This window comes from Brassica napus, chromosome A8 (assembly GCF_020379485.1).
Source record: "Brassica napus cultivar Da-Ae chromosome A8, Da-Ae, whole genome shotgun sequence".
NCBI classification, from domain to species: domain Eukaryota; kingdom Viridiplantae; phylum Streptophyta; class Magnoliopsida; order Brassicales; family Brassicaceae; genus Brassica; species Brassica napus.
This window is the reverse complement of record NC_063441.1, coordinates 16,649,398-16,665,716: the sequence shown is the minus strand read 5'-3', so window position 1 is coordinate 16,665,716 and position 16,319 is coordinate 16,649,398. Positions and strand designations below refer to the sequence as shown.

Below are 16,319 nucleotides of genomic sequence, written 5' to 3'. Positions count from 1 at the left end.
ATTGGGAATATAAGGTATAGAATCCAACACGAAATCTAAAATTAGATTTTGCATGCAGAGAAATTCATAATACACAGAGAAGATTAGAGAGCGGAGACAGCGACCAAGCATGTCTTCTCATTTTTTATAGTTTTATATTAAGATTCGCATGCTTACAAAGAAATAAATAGCCCATTGGGCCTTTTCCAATATGTATTTAATTACTTATTAGTTATTACAGACAATACTATTGAAGTATTGAGTTTGATCTGATGTTTCCGGAAGGGACTGATATATTGATGTATCTTCTTTTCTCTTGTTTTTTGTATTATGTATGCCATGTCTGATCTAGCTTTAGGCCACTAACGACACTTTTTACTTAATTCAACTACAGTAAATTTACAGCTTTTGGTACAGCTCTAGTCTCAAAACCTGCGAGCTTGGTAGACTTTTAACTTTAAGGGCACTAAAACTATTTTATAATATTATATATATTAAATTTTTTATTTATTATTTATTTAATTGTATGTTTTAGTAATAAAATAAGTGAATAGTATTTTAGTGGGATTAATAGTGTTTTAGTGTAGTGAATAGTGTCACACCAAATTTGGTGTCAAATTTTAGTGTTGCACTAAAATGGTGTGATTTTTGCAGTTCTATTAGAGAGGATTTGGTGTAAAAATAACACTAAAATAGTATTTTGCAGTTCCATTGGAGATGGCCTAAGTGCTAATACTGGTGAAACAACTACAAAGAATTACAAAAATTGAGGTTATATAATTGTAGGTTGTTATTATTATACGAGTATTTAGAAGTTGTAAAATTGTTTTTGTAGGTCTGAAATGTCATAGTCCAATATGTCACGTCACATCTGAATCCTTATGTCATTCTCTCTTTATTCTGCATAGCCAATTAACCATGGATTGGATCCATCCTTTGGCGTCACCTTGACTTGTTTGTATTCAAAAACTATTCAGTAAGTTATTAGATTCACTCACATTTACTATGAATGAAGACAAAATTGGAGTATTTTCTTTATACAGCCCACCTACGTCGTATATAGTATACATACAAAAAGGTCATAGCTATATTCCACTCCGTTGAAAAGAGAAACTCTTTTTACTTTGTTTTTCGAAAAGAAACTCTGTAATCAAAATTCTAATTTTGTTTTAAAACGTTATTGGTCAGATATTATTTCGCAAAAATTGACAAAAAGACACTCAGGGTATCTAAAGCTAACCATGCTCTCTAAGGGTAACAAAATTGTGATTTATAACGTCGCCACGTCGAATTAGAATCTTCTAGGTGTTATGATATTCTAACTCCAAATTTTTGGAACAAGCTTTGATTACCGCAAATCAAAGAATAGTATGAGGATTTTGAATTTTCATATGTTTTCTAATGTTCATATCTCTCGCTTATCCTGATTATAACGACAAAATTAATCCGAACGAATATTCATATATCAGAGAAAATTCGAAAACTCTAATAAACTGGGAAGGCGCCTCATCCCTTTTGAATTGTCTTCAAAATATTCTTGTATTCTTATATTTTATTTACACTGTTTATTGGCTTTGGCTTTTCATGAAAAGGCAATAAGAATGAGACCAAAGAGAGGGCTTTGTGCCTGGTTTTACCCTTTTTGTTTATTTAAATTATAATAAATCAAAATAAAAATAGCAAATAGTTAGAATATGGAATGTACTGAATATGACAGCCATTCATTTTTTTCATTCTGCGTTATTAATATTTTATAAAATTGTCAATCAATGTTTTAATTTATTGTGGACAGGTTGGATCATTTGTTAAAGTTCGTATATATAGAAAGTTCTGCAATCCATATTTATAGTTCGTATATATAGAAAGTTCTGTTGCGTGTGGAGTTAAATAAAGTAACTGCAAAGATGAATTTCATTGAGAATTGTAATTTTAGAAACTAAAATTACAGTAAGACACAATGAATAATAGTTTTCATATCCATTTTATTGGTGGCATCTTTTCCGAACTGAACACAAGTTTGATATTATATCTAATTGTTGTTGATATAACTCAAAAACCAATACTTAACGATAGTTTGTATTTTTTTTAATGAAATTTTGTTTTGAGGAAACGTCAAAAAATGTTATTGAGAAATAGTATCGCTGTTTATATGCTTGCTTAGCTCATTGTGGAACTTGGTTATGAAAGATTTAGCACCTTTTAATTTATTGGGTCGTCACTCCATCCAAAATACCTTTGTATCTCTCCTTTAACGGGCCATTTCTAATTTTATATCGAGAGGTATGTTTAAAAGGCCTTTGAAAACCAGAGTTAATATATTCACTATCCATTGTGCCTTAATTTTTTTTATCTACTGATAAATTTATTAAAGAAAGAGGATAAGGTTAGTGTGGGCATGAGTCCAACAGTAGTAATCTGTTATAAAATGAGGTTTTTGCCAAAGAGTCTGCATGCCCATTAGAAGATTTAGAGATGAAAGATGCGTGAAAAGTAAAGAAAGAGGAAACAATAAGCGATTCAATGTCAGATATCACCCCAAAAAATTCTACCAATCTTTGATCCATGATGCGTGACGAACATATCCCCGGTTGAGTTCTTCTCCTGCTTGTTTCGTGAAGATCTAAGCCAAACCCGCCACTTTGGAGTCTTTGTTCCAAGCTGCGTCTGTGTAACAGAAGATAGTAGCCGGCGATGCAATCTGGATCGAGATTTGCGGGGGAGGGATGCTTATTGGTTGAGCGCTCGGGGTTGGGCATGTTCCCATTCCTTCAGTAGTGCAATCGATTTGGAGAGGATTTCCATCGATGTATATTGCTTATTCTCGAAGGTGAAAAGGTTTTTGTTGATCCACAAGCTCCAACAAATCCAAGCAAAGATATTATCCAAGGTTCCAATTGGAGGCATGTTTACCTTTGTAAGCGAGGATTGTAAGGTGGTTTTGAAGGAGGAGCAAGCCAGAGGGTTCAGCGGAGCAGTCCAAGGGCATAGATCCCAAACTGCTTTGGCTGGTTCGCAGTGGAAGAGTATGTGTTCCAAAGTTTCCTCGGCTCCACACCATGCGCATAGGGTATGTTTTGTAGACCTCTTTTTCTCAGATTTTCTCTTGTTGGTAGATTGTTTAATGCACATCGCCAAATAAACATCTTTACTTTAGGGAGTAACTTGGGTGACCAAACATATTTTTGCCAATTCCAGTTTTGTGATTTTAAAAATGTAGTTGTCGATTGGATCTTTTCTATTTGTGCTGAGTAATAGCCTGACTTTGCTGAATATATCCCTGTTTTTTGTTGTGTCCAGATGAAAGAGTCCCATGCGCCTGTGGTGCTTGGTCGGATGGAGAAGATAAACTCTGTTAGCTGTGGGGAGAGCTTTGTAACAAAGCTTTGTTCCATTCCTTTGTTTCTCTAGATATGAGGTTTGAGACCATCAAGTATTGATCTTGGGGGAGGACAGGGCCCGTAGGGAGTACATCAGATGACGGGTTGATCCAAGAGTCAGACCAGACCCTTGTGATTTCACCATCTCCTATGACTTTTCCTAGGTGTTATTACCATTGTGCCTTAATTTAAAAGGCATTTAGTGGATCACTCTTGTATTGTTAATATAAGAATAAAACGAAAATAAAATTTATAACATATGCATATGTAACCTTATCTTTTATAAGTAGTACGTGCTTTATTTTATATTTGATTTAATTTTTATTCAAACCCTATTATTCGGTTCTTGGTGCATTGCTCTTCTTTTCGTTCTGTTGTGTTTTTTTTTTCTAGTAAAAATGTTAAGATTGATTACTAATTTTCATCTTGTTACAGAAACACATGGAAGACTAGAAACAGAATAGTGAAAAAAAAACTAAACAGACACTCTAGCTAAACTAAGCTGGAACAACGAGAAGAGCAACTAACCAATGGAACATCAAACTCGGTACAAAAATGCTTGCCACAAAAGAGAAAACCCGAAGTTAATACAAGATCTGCACCTGGTAGAAATTGGCTTGCCTGATGAACATATTTTAATGATTGTGCTCAGCAAGAACAACTTGCGAAAGACCTCCTAATCTGCATCCACACAGACAGAAAACAAGACCCGAGACCAAGTACACCCGCATAGACCAGATCTAAATGATTGTTTTGTTGTGTTTCTTTGGTCAGATCCAACTTAGAGTTTTCTTGCTCTATAATCGTGACTACAACTTAAATCAACATGAGCTTTTCTTTTCCATCGAGAAACCATTCAAAACCCAAAAACCTTAAAAGAAGGTTAATCAAAGAGAAGGTTAGCGCTTAGGTGCTCTTCAAAGTTCAAACATAAAACATATGGACTTGGGGATGGATCTAAGTTTTGTTGGGCTTATAGATTCATTCACACAGTTTTTTTTTGGGCTGAGATGAAGTAATGAACTAACGATAGTTCGCAGATTGATATGCATGCATGCAGTGTATAAAATTAATATTGGGATAGCTTGTTTTTGTTTTTTTTTGAAACACAACTTTCATTAAACATAACTTCAAAAACTACAAAGACAAGAGGGAATTAAGCATCCTCTTAAAAACAAACAATAAACTACAAGGAGAAATGAAATCAAACAGGATAAATCTTCATATGAAAATGACAGCGGACTCAAGACAATGCTTGAATGCGTCTGGAGAACCTTCACGACAAAGTCGGACAGCTGAGAAATAGTCACAAGTGACGTTGAGGGACAACCCTCACCAACGAAAAGAACCGAAGTAATCTCAATTGCACCTTCTGGCCCTGTACAGACCGCTACACAAGGTGACAAACCGGTGAGTAAGTTGAAACAAATGCTTGGGATAGAACCCAAGAGGACATCTCCATTCATTGAAGGAAGGTATGGTGGTGAAATACTCTCCTCACTAGAGGAGGATGGTGACAAATTCTTCCTAAAGAAGTGATATTGCAATAATCTCAGATTATAAACTCCTATGAACCCATGGGAAATCTTCAAATTATCCAAAGAATTCAGACCAGCAGCTAAATATCTCACGTCTTGAACTGATAGTCTGGCTTTTAGAATCTTGGTAATTTGGTTATAAGCTTCAGCAAAAGAGTTGGGCCAAGCCCACTTAGGTATAGATCTCAGTTCAGAAGCAAAAGCATACGCCGGGAAGTTACGAGACGGCATGGATCTAGGTTGAAGGTCGGAGATGGTACGTATGACGTTGACTGAGAGATATATGGCACTCGCCGGCGGAGAGACAGGTTCACTGAGGTAAGCTGGGTTACCATCGAAGCCGGATGGCGAAAGAGACGGTCGGTGAAGGTGAGCTAAGCCGCGGTTGAGAAGAGGGCACGCAGGGGAAGATGACAACACACTTAGAGGCGAGGAAAGTGAAGAGCTTCGGATTAGATCCAGATTTAGGCTTGAGTTGTCGTGGATTTGGATTCTGGCGTCGTATAAGTGAAAAGGAGCAACACCCAGTTGATTTGTTGTCTCACTTCCCGGTGGAAAGTGAGAGTTTGTACGTTGAGATCTGAACTCCGTGAGCAATTGAAGAGCAAGGACAAAGTCGACGGTGTGGCTTGTCCATCGACAGCCAGAGGGAGGTTCACCGGGAAACGTTCCCGTGAACCAGAGTACAACGGTGGTGAGAGAACCCTCTCGACTCATCATTGGGGAGGAGACCCACCAAAGAGGAGGCGCCGTCAGGAGAACTGCAGTGAAGACGACGAACCAAAGCTCTTGTCTCCATCGAAGGCTCCGTCGGGGACCCCTTTCTCATGTTAACAAAACGCTACGACTCCGCAGCACACGAAAAATGAAACAAGAAACGAGCAGAGAGATGAAGACAGAGGACAACATTGTTGGGAGTGGCCAGCGCCGGCGAAAAAACGCGCCGCCGGCGCCGGAGCGCATTGAATCACAGAGTACCTCGAGCCCCGTGCCTCGGAGCGTTAGAGCGTTAGGGTTTTCTTGGGATAGCTTGTTTAATTTTTTTTTCTTAACTATTCGTGTTGATAGTGTGTATTTATCTATTATTTTAAAATTAAATTGTTTGGGAGAAAGATCAGAACATTGAGAAGATAAAAGATAAGAATCAAACAGTCTATTTTTGTTCTTAAGATAAAGACTAGATTAAGAAAACAGTTGACCAAGATTCTCTCTAGTCTATATATAAAGGTGATTTGGTGATTGATATGAACATCCAAAAATTAATTACAAAATGGAAAATCTCTCTACTTTGCTCATAATAACTCTCCTCCTTTGCACCGCCACGCAAACGTGCACGGCCCGCCCTGAATCGGCCGACTTCGCCTCCATCACAATCTCTCCGGCCGACATACGTAGTCTGGTTAGTCATAAGTACCCATGCTATTAGTAGAATTTATACGTAATCATATATTTATTTTCAATTGTAATTTATATATAGTTCAAAAAAATTGTAATTTATATTTGATTACATTCAGGAAATGATAGAATCAAAACTACATGAAGCAGCCGATGAGAGCTGCGAGAAAGACGACAACGAAGATTGCTTGATGAGAAGAACATTGACGGCTCATCTTGATTATATCTATACACAGAAGAATAATAACCCTTAGGTTAATTACCCCAATTGTCAATAATTTCAAATCACCTCACATGTTATTAGTGTGTATATAGAATCATTAAATCATTCAATTAGTTTTTCTAATGGAAGTGTTAAATTATTGCTATATGTTATGTACATATATAATAGAATCAATAACGCGATTCGGTTCTATATTCTTTAATAGGAAAGTGTAAAATTATTTCCACATATTATGATCTGTTTATAGATATACAGAGACTCCGATCAATAATTTTTTTTCCTGAACATTAAAATGGTAGATATTGCAAATTCATTCCACCGTTATACTTCCTCAAGTTAACAATCAGATTCATATAAAGTTATAAACATATATTTTTCTTTATTGATATTTTTTGAAGGCACTCTTTATTAATATTGTATAGTTTTTTCTTTGTTGATACATTTCAATCAAAGGAAGCATCTGCAAGAGAAAAAGGAGATTAAAAAAATATAAGCTACCATCTGGAGATATTTGCAGGATTCCGAAGTGATAAGTCTCCCCATGATGACGATGATAGATCAAACGCGAAGGATGGAGAACTATCCTTTGCTGCATCATCCAAACTCTTGAACGGGTTAGCCACAGGCTCGTGCTCAGGAGCACCAGTCAGACGCTGAACCAACTCTTTGAAGTTTACTGGCTCGACTCTGTAAACGTGTGGATGCATGGGGTTCAAAGGCGATGATATAGGTCTCTTCAAGGGCTTTGAAGGTTGCTTTCTGGTCGAATGGAGTGAAGCTAGGTAATCTTTTGTTGCCTGTGTAGCGGTTTCTTGAGAATTAAGGTAACTCTGAGACATGAACGCCTGCGATGTATTTTCCATATAAACGTGATTATTGTTTTTGAAAGCTTTTGGGATTAAGCAAAAATTCTGGATGTGAAGTTTGAGTGTTGGTGATACTATTATATCATGATCCATGTGCAACATTTTCAGTGCGGGTCAAGCCTTTGGTTTTTGACTCTTATTAACGTTTGACTTTTAAGAACATTGTTTTTTTCGTGAGTTTTGTTTATTTCTAGTCATAAGCGAATAAAGTGGAAATTTTCAACGTATGCGTTCTCAATATTTAATTGATTTAGAGTTCTTAATGTGTTCAGCAGGAACTTTCTATAATCAACTTGATCAATTTTATCCAGTATAATAAACAAGCCGTCCACGTGAAATATATTGTTATTTTTGTGATGATAAGAATATTATTACTTACCTATATCTTTCGGATTTGACTATGTGGAAACAAGTAGAACCATTTATTTAGATAATTAAAAACTTGCAAATATAATAAAACACTATTATGAACAAACCTTGCCTCTAGTTTTGTCAGGACGTTCGATACTATACTAGGAGACTAAAGGTGTATGAGTTTCAGGAAGCGAGGCTACATATGTGGGACGTTAAAGAGTAACGTATGCAGCCTCTTTGCAGGCTGCTAAAGAAGCTGCTGGAGCCATATCAGTGATGCTTGAGGTCAAACACTATATCCTGGACCTTCCATTTTCAATATCCGTAGTAGGGGTGGGCAAAAAAACCGAACCGAACCGATCAAACTGAACCGACTGAACCGAAACTGATTCGAACCAAATCAAAGTTTATTTCAAATCATTCGGTTGAAGATTTTCCCAACCCGAACGGTTCAGTTCAGTTCAGTTTAAACCGAACCGAACCGATAAACCGAAGTGTTTTATAGTTATTTAAATTAAAAATATTAGTAAATTAAAATCCTAAGATTAAGCCCACGTAATTTTCTTTTACACTAAGAAAATCCTAATATAGTTTGATTTCCATGAAACTAATATAATTTATTATACGGTTTCATGCTTTTGTGTAACCATTATTGTATTTCTCTCAAAGACGTGTTCTGTTTTCAATTTTTGTTAGTGAAAAGAACAATATGGAATCATGGGTGTAGAGTTATAGTAAAAATATAGATAAATACTTGTATAGTATATATATAACATATACTAATTATTGATTCGTTGCACTTTTTTTGATGATATCACATGGAAGATGACTTATTACATGCTTTTTTTAATTCTTAAGAGACAAAAATATTGTTTTTTTCTTTTTATTTAGTTAATTTTGGTTTGATTGAATTCTTATAAAGTTATAAACTATATTTGTAACATTTTAAAAGGATTTTATTTTGGTTTTATATTAAATTTAATTTACATACTTAATTTTTTATTATGACCAACATGATTATTTCATGACAACCATACATTTATGTATTAAAACATAATTTCTTGTACAATAAATAAACTAAGAAAAATCCGATTAAACTGAACCGAACCGAAATACAAACCGAATTGAATATGAACCAAACCGAATATAAACCGAACCGAACATAACCGAACCGAAATCGATCCAAACCAAACTAACTATGGTTTACTTCAGCTGAAAAAAATCTAGAACCGAACTAACTAAACCGAACCAAACTCGAACCGAACCGATAAAATAACCGAAGTGCCCACCCCTAATCCGTAGGCATGGTGATTGTAGTGGCTTTCATGAAATGAGTGTTAGGGTTGATAATGGAACTTCTTTGCAGCAAAAGTGAGGCTTCTACTTTCCTTGTTTATTCATACGACTTTTGAGTCTCATCATATTCGGTTTCTTTGACTGATTATCTTGTTATTGATGGTGTTGATTTTGGAGCGACAGGTGAAGTTAAGAAGAAAGATGTAGATCGGACTTTTTTTGCTATAGGAGCAGCTAACCTTATTTGTATAATGGCGCTCCAATTCTTGATGAGAGTGGACATCTTATTCGTTTCTTGGCACTCCAAAGAAACAAGTATGTTAGTGAGAAAACGGGCACAACAAAGCGACATTGCTGCTAATTATGTAAAGACTGTTGGAGATGGAAGTATTTTGCTTATAATGACCCTCCTAACAACAAAAACCGTAACGCGAGAGCAGCATTTTGGGGAAACCGAAACAAATATCCAATTTTTTGGTCTTCATTCATGTATCAGCCCAGTTTTTTTATCCTTCTTACATGCTGCTATATTGTCAGTTATGCGCATTGTCAACTGTAATGTGCATATCATCAAACCCTTAAGAGGAATCTGGGATCTTGGTTCGAAACCGATGAAGAGGTTAAAAAGCCTCCCTTACCTATCTTCCGCAACTTATTTTTCTATCAGTCTGCCGTTAAAGACTCGATCTATGAGTGCATGAGTCACTACCAGCTTTGGATTCGTTCATGGTTGTGGAAAGAGGTCAGATCATTGCTTGTGGGGCTCTGTTTCCATTCTTTGTAGACAAATGCGGAGAAACGTTTCAATCGCCGTTGCATCAGATTCACACGGTCAAGGCAATAAATCACTAGGTCACTAAACTAAACTCAAGACGTGTGTGTCAAGTTTCCAAAAACTAGAGAAAAAAACATCAAAGAACACACAACACAATCTGTTTCTGCAGATTACAACCTCTCTCGAGTTAGATAAGCTGTTTCTGCTTACAACTCAGAACAGCAGATACCAGAGACCAAAACGCAAAGAATCAACCTTTCTAGAAGATCAAAAGGAAGAAGTTATTACCAGACAGGAGTGAAACATTCATAAAGTCTGAGACTTTTATTCATTCAAAAGCTACAGACTGAAAAAAAAGCAACCTTTCTATAAAATGTACTATTACATGAAGAAGTTATTACCAGACAGGAGTAGCAATCATTCATAAGAGTTGTTGTCTGATGATAAAGTCTGAGACTTTATTTTCATTCCAAAGCTACAACAGCACCAACAGCTTTGAGTTTCTCCATGATCTTCTCAGCTTCGTCCTTAGTGAGACCTGTCTTGACAACAACAGGAGCTTTCTCAACTAGTTCCTTGGCTTCTTTCAGCCCCAGCTCCGTGAACGCTCTTATCTCCTTTATCACCTTAATCTTCGACGCCGCTTCGAACTTCTCCAGCTTCACATCGAACGCCGTCTTCTCCGCAGCTTTGCTCTCGGCTGCGGCTGATGCGCCGGCGGGGAGATCTCCGGCGGGGACGGAGACGGAGGAGCCGTAGCGGTTGAGGCCGAGTTTATGGCTGAAGAGGATCGAGTAATCGTAAAGCTCGATCCTGTTCAGTTTGAGCAATTCGTCGGCGATTCGGTCGAGCTTCTTTGTCCTGGTCTCGGGAGACGCGACGGCGCATAGGTGGCGAGTGGCGGCGGTTAAAGGCGTTGCGCGGTGGAGGAAAAGGATGGATCTTGATAAGAATCTGGAGATCGGAGATCGCATTTTCGCCGGTGAGTGGTGTTTGCTAGGGCTTTCGCTGTCCGTTCGAGTTTTCATCTGCAGTTGCAGTTTTTGCTCGTCGAATTGGAATGGGCTTCTTGTGGCCCATTAAGTGAGGCCCATGGAGACGACCACATCAGTCGATCAAAAAGAGACGGACAGACAAACGGTTCTGATGATGTAGTTAACTGCAAGTAATATACTTTTTGTTACGGTTGTTTGAACATGATTGCTGCATTGAACATTTAGTCAATGATCATGCGACTGAAAATGACAGTAAAACCATTTTGTTACACAAACATTAAAATTTAGAGGCTGCTTATATCTATCATGTTATCATAACTCATTTCTCTTAATTATTAGATAGCATTTCTCCTTGAATTTATAAATATAGCATTAAATTAATACTATTTCTTACAAGACTCGATTTATCAGTGACTCGTATAATAAATTAAGAAAAATAAAATAGATTAAAATGACCTTCAAAATTAACCTTTACATCATGGGATTAATAATTGGGATATTCCCTATGATTTTAAGGGTTTTCTGGTTAGATGAATCATGTCTGTAATGGTCAAGTCGTGGTACAAAGGGACCCAACATGGTTTTGATTATAGTTAAAGCTAAAATGGGCCAACAGGTAGATTTTTATTGTATTAGTCTGCTTTTTGCATGACTTTATAAACACGAAAACAGACCAAAAGAAGCTAGATTTAAAACGATTAGCTTAGAAAGCGAAGCTAAAAAATCGTACCAATACTAACATGGGGAGGCAAAAAGCCTCATCAAAAGATGCAGGGGAGAGTTGTAGTAAAACCAGCCACATATCTCAAAAGCAGTACCCACACTACTTTTTCATATTTTTATTTTGTTCTCAAATTCAAAAGGCTATTATATAAAGGTTTTATTTCAATTATTTACTCTTTATGAGCTGTTTTCTAAATAAAAACATGATGGTAAGGGCCAAGGGGTGCCATGCACAATCTTTAGGTATATGCATGTGTAATCCATTGAAGACATATTATTTATATATATGAATCAAATAAAAGACTGATCCCTTTATCACTTCTACAAAGCAACAGTTGAATGATTCATTATTAAAAAGCCAATATAAATAAATGATATACACTTCACGAGAACGACAAATGAATAAGCTATAATTTTGTGAGTAACTAAGACGTTGATAATTTTCTTTTGTTCACACCAGGCATCAGAAATGTGAACCACTAGAACTGTAATATACCACTTTAACCATTAACATACGCTTTGGTGTTCCTAAACAGAAACTTGTATTGCATGTATATATATTAGCCGCCTAGCCGGTTGCCACTAGTCTCATAAACTTGTATTGCATGTAAACACATATTATCCGGTTGCCACTAGTATCAGAAAGTGATTGTTATGAAATTTCAAATGTTCTAAGTTTGTCTATTTTTATGAATGTTCAAAAATATGTTAAATACATTTTCAGAAGTGTGCAGACCACTAGAGCTGCATTCACGAAATTCAAAACGAAGAGATTCCTCAGCCAAAGTAGCTGTCCTAAGTTTCTATATTATATACTGTTGGAAGCAAGCTCAAAGATAACTTAGAAAGCAAGTCTTCCTAATCCTATTTGAGTATGGTTTACTAATTAGACTTAGGTTAGGAGTTATCTAACTAAAGTTAAGTGAATTTAGGAAATAAATAGGTTTATATAAGGAGATATCAATTTGTGATATAACTTATGAGTTGTGAGAGATCTATTGTGAGAGCTTAAGTCTTGAGATATTTTCTTAAACTAATAATAAGAGTTGAGTTATTCTTATTGAGATCTTTGAGTTCATGCATTGAGATTGAAACAATATACAAGAACCAAACATGAAGTGAAGTGCTGAGCCATCTCTCTTAATCAGCAAATATATTATGTATTAGAAACATGGAATAATGATATATACCTCAATTCGTATAAGTATACTCCATTATGAGCTCGATCGGTTAAATCGATCTTTCAATGTAATCATTCATAAACCCCTATTATTTTCCATAAACCAAACTAATCACAAATTTTGAACTCGATCAAAAAGGGAAGAAAGAAACATTATTATTTTTTGTGCAAAAAATAAAACTAATTATCACGAATTTATAAACTCTTGACGTCCTCCTCTTCAATGATCACAATTTAATCAGTCCTATTCCAAAAGCAAAATTCAAATTATGAACGCATTATCACCATACAGTAACTCTTAATCTCAAAATCCACCATCAACCATCACCACACGTGCGAATATATATAAAAAAGAACCAATCATTTACGTTGGCCGCCACGCACTAGCCCAAACCACCGGCTGATCTCTCCAACAAAGAAATATTCCGGCAGCATCAGAGCACTGTACCATCGACCAAACTCCTTCCTTATACCTCCTCAACAAAGCTCTGACGTCATCAGCCACCTCATCACTATACCCCACCGCATCAAACCCTCCATTCCTCATCCTCATCGACCACTTCCTCGCCGTCTCTCTCCTCTCCGTCGAATCCGACGGCTCACAAGCCACCAAGTCAACGATCGCACGTCCCGCCGCACGCTCTAGCGTCAACCTCTCAGTGCTCGTCCTCGGAAAACTCTCTTCCAACGACCCAAAGCAAACCCTAAACCAACGTAGGCTTTCTCCAAACAATCTCAAGAACTCATCATCAAAGCCTTCTTCTCCGACAAGATCAGCTTCTTCTTCGACGATGGTCATTATCCTCGGTCTTAACCTTCGTAATTTAGATATCAGAGCGTCTCTAGGGTTTCCGCAAGGCGCAACCCCATGCATGGCACCTACACAGTTGACGGCCAAGACCTCGTCTGATTTAATATTGAGCTTGTTTGAATCAAACTCGGATAAATCTCCGGCGTGATGAATAATATTGAATGTAAAAGGAACTCCCATTAGCCTAGCAAACTTCTCCATTCGGTGTCCTATCTCTTTCATCACACGACGCGACGCCGTTTGGTCGTTGACGTATTTATTAGCGACAACTATTGTGGTTAGTCTTAGGTGTGGCGTGTCGTCTGATCTTGTGGCTAAAGCTTCTAGAAGAGTCGGCCACTGAGTGCAAAACGTTGTACTTATGTCAACGATGTGGATCTTTGCCTCTCCATCTATTGCTTCCAAGATCGCTCCGTTTGCCGCCACATGTCCAAACGTGACCCACGGGCTTACTTCTTGGAACTTGAGCATGGTCTTGCGCGTCTGTTCGAAGGAGCATGTCTTCTCCGTGGCTGCGGCGGTTACCATGTCTCGGTAACATCGTTCGCCTGAACCAGTCATGCGGTTGAAGAGAGCTTGGAGGAAGTAAGAAGCGAGTTTCTGCTCGGTGTCTCCGTATGGTGAAGAGAGCTCGTTGAGTGTCCAGAGGATTTGTTGGGCACGTGTGGTGTCTTTGTCGGAGAAGGCACGTGCTGCTTCGAGGAGGATGGAGTCGGCCCACTTGGCATTGGCTGAGAAGTCGAAGGAAGGAGGAGTTTGAGGGATGGAGAAAGCGGAAGGGTCATGGTGGTGGCCGGATGAGTAAGGTGAGGCCAAGACGACGGTGGTGGAAGGAGTTGGTGATGTGGCGGGATGGTATTGGGTGGAAGTAGTGAAGGGAGAGTAGTAGTTACTAGGATTGTTATTGTGGTGATGGTTGTGTTGAGATGAATTAGAAGAGGAAAGGTCTTCTTCATCCATGAAAAAGTTTAAGCATTCTTCGACGGCGTCGCTTTGTGGGAAGTTGTAGTGATAAGCTGTTTGTGGAGAGCCTGTAGTGGTGGTAGAGGTTCTGCTTTGCGAAGATTTATTTGTAATGATACTATGGGATTGTTGTTGTTGGAGACTGACTAATGTAAAGAGAGTGTCCATTTTTCTTCGTCTTTAATATGGAATAACAAAATGAAGAGTACAGAGAAGAGAGATGGGCGACCCACAATATCTTAAGATTTAATACTTTGGTATGTATATTGCACCAGCATCGTGTGTTGTTGTATATATATATTATTTTATTTTTAAGTGGGAGTGAGTGAATCTTCGATGAAGCTGAGTTGTAGGGAATGGGTTTGGTGGTTTATGTGAGTTTTATAATTAGTAATTTAAAGAAAGAATGGAGCATGAAAAGAGGCTTTTCTTGCATCAAATTGTTGTCTCATGTCTATCTTTTGGACTTAATAGATTATTTGAATCTAATTTTGTGTTTAGCAGAAAATAATTAGAGAGAGAAAACACCGGTTTTTTTAACAACAATATGCTTTTTCTATTCTTGGCTAATCAAGAATGTTTTTGTTTTTACTTTAGCCCTAACTGATGATCGTTAAATAACTCTTGACGTAATGATTCTACTAGTTTTTTTTAGTTTTTCTACAGAAAAAAAGGTATAGTTATTTTTATTGGTTCTACGATTTAACACTTCTCCAATCTTTTCATGATATATAAAGTATAGCTTAAGTTATTTACATGGGAATATTAAATGTATTAGTTAGATATTTTGGAGGTTTCACTAGAGAAAAATGCCATGACAAAAGAAAATGAGAAAAAAAAGTTACAAAATAAAGAAGAAAAGGATAAAAAGGTCGATATCATGTAATGGCTTAGTGGGTTTCGCTTTTCTTTCCTTTTCATATCGATCCACCCGAGTAACCTTCCCTTTTATTTCTTCTTCTACATTTTTAATCTCTCTCTCATGCAATGTTGTATTTACGTGGATCGTTCATCACGCGAATATGTTTATGAATATGTGATTTTTAGACACCTAGATATTGAAAACGACACACATGTTATACAGTTAGCGTAAATTTCCCAAAAGGCCGTGTCTATTACGATGCTTGTTAAAATATAGGCCAAATGCATGAAACAAAAGTTGTTCAAGTACCATCCTAATTGGTGTGCAAAATACAAAAAAAAGGATTCCTCATACGTCCTAAATCAGCAGACGCAAAAAGTTAGAACGTGTCCTTACTTATCTCCTACCACATCCAACCAATCAAGCGCCAAAAAGGTTTCAAAGTATTAGATGATTCGCGACTAAGTTACCCATATGCAATGCACGAAATCACTATTTTATTACTATTAGATTTCTATTTGATGTATATGCGCATCTTGTTTGTTGATTAGTTAGGGTTTTGTTTGGTTTTGCTTTATCTGTTTAAGTTTGTCTCTCATGTGCTAGGTTCCGGGATTGTAAAAGTTAATCCGCCGGCTTCTTCTTCTGGAGTTCTTAGACCACCAGTTTTTGTCTATGGAAATGTGGGTGTGCAATTGCCGGCTTTGTATTCGATCAGACGTTTGCAGTTTGAATTTTATGAATAAATTAATTCATATAACAAAAAGACGCATCTTGTTCCATGCTACTAGTACTAATGTAGTCCGTAATGCTTTGAATCGGTGACATCGATCCCAAGTTCCCAACACAAATTTTGATAGACCAACAAAACAATTGCATGAACTATCAATTCAATTTTCTTTTGTTATAGAGATATGCGAAAATGTTATAAAATAGAGCTGAGAGAGACTGTGTATAGGTGTGAGTGAGTGGGAGCAGGCGT

General features: G+C 37.1%; 4 protein-coding genes across 4 annotated transcripts; 1 reads left to right on the top strand and 3 right to left on the bottom strand.

Annotated features, from left to right (window-relative positions):
* The first annotated feature begins 6,162 nt into the window (after nt 1-6,162).
* On the top strand, nt 6,163-6,742 carry LOC111199764 (putative phytosulfokines 4). The gene is made up of 2 exons (XM_022690107.2): nt 6,163-6,293; nt 6,409-6,742. The coding sequence occupies exons 1-2, from the start codon at nt 6,165-6,167 to the stop codon at nt 6,541-6,543; spliced, it is 264 nt and encodes an 87-aa protein (XP_022545828.1). The 5' UTR covers nt 6,163-6,164; the 3' UTR covers nt 6,544-6,742.
* A 129-nt stretch (nt 6,743-6,871) lies between these two features.
* LOC106359939 (VQ motif-containing protein 29-like) lies at nt 6,872-7,890 on the bottom strand. The gene has a single exon (XM_013799556.3). The coding sequence runs from the start codon at nt 7,478-7,480 to the stop codon at nt 7,007-7,009; it is 474 nt and encodes a 157-aa protein (XP_013655010.2). The 5' UTR covers nt 7,481-7,890; the 3' UTR covers nt 6,872-7,006.
* Nucleotides 7,891-9,925: 2,035 nt separating this feature from the next.
* Nucleotides 9,926-10,831, bottom strand: LOC106361400 (50S ribosomal protein L7/L12-like). The gene has a single exon (XM_013801134.3). It carries the CDS (start codon nt 10,829-10,831, stop codon nt 10,268-10,270), a length of 564 nt encoding a protein of 187 aa, XP_013656588.1. The 3' UTR covers nt 9,926-10,267.
* Nucleotides 9,926-15,090, bottom strand: LOC106361401 (protein SHORT-ROOT-like). Its single transcript, XM_048737841.1, has one exon. It carries the CDS (start codon nt 14,641-14,643, stop codon nt 13,066-13,068), a length of 1,578 nt encoding a protein of 525 aa, XP_048593798.1. The 5' UTR covers nt 14,644-15,090; the 3' UTR covers nt 9,926-13,065.
* Between the last annotated feature and the right edge of the window lie 1,229 nt (nt 15,091-16,319).

Excerpts from the sequence above, each read along its gene's own strand:
- LOC106361401 (XM_048737841.1), bottom strand. The coding sequence starts at position 14,643 with ATGGACACTCTCTTTACATTAGTCAGTCTCCAACAACAACAATCCCAT.
- LOC106361400 (XM_013801134.3), bottom strand. The coding sequence starts at position 10,831 with ATGAAAACTCGAACGGACAGCGAAAGCCCTAGCAAACACCACTCACCG.
- LOC111199764 (XM_022690107.2), top strand. The coding sequence starts at position 6,165 with ATGGAAAATCTCTCTACTTTGCTCATAATAACTCTCCTCCTTTGCACC. Across the intron at positions 6,294-6,408 it reads CGGCCGACATACGTAGTCTG|GAAATGATAGAATCAAAACT; the intron begins GTTAGTCATAAG and ends GATTACATTCAG.
- LOC106359939 (XM_013799556.3), bottom strand. The coding sequence starts at position 7,480 with ATGTTGCACATGGATCATGATATAATAGTATCACCAACACTCAAACTT.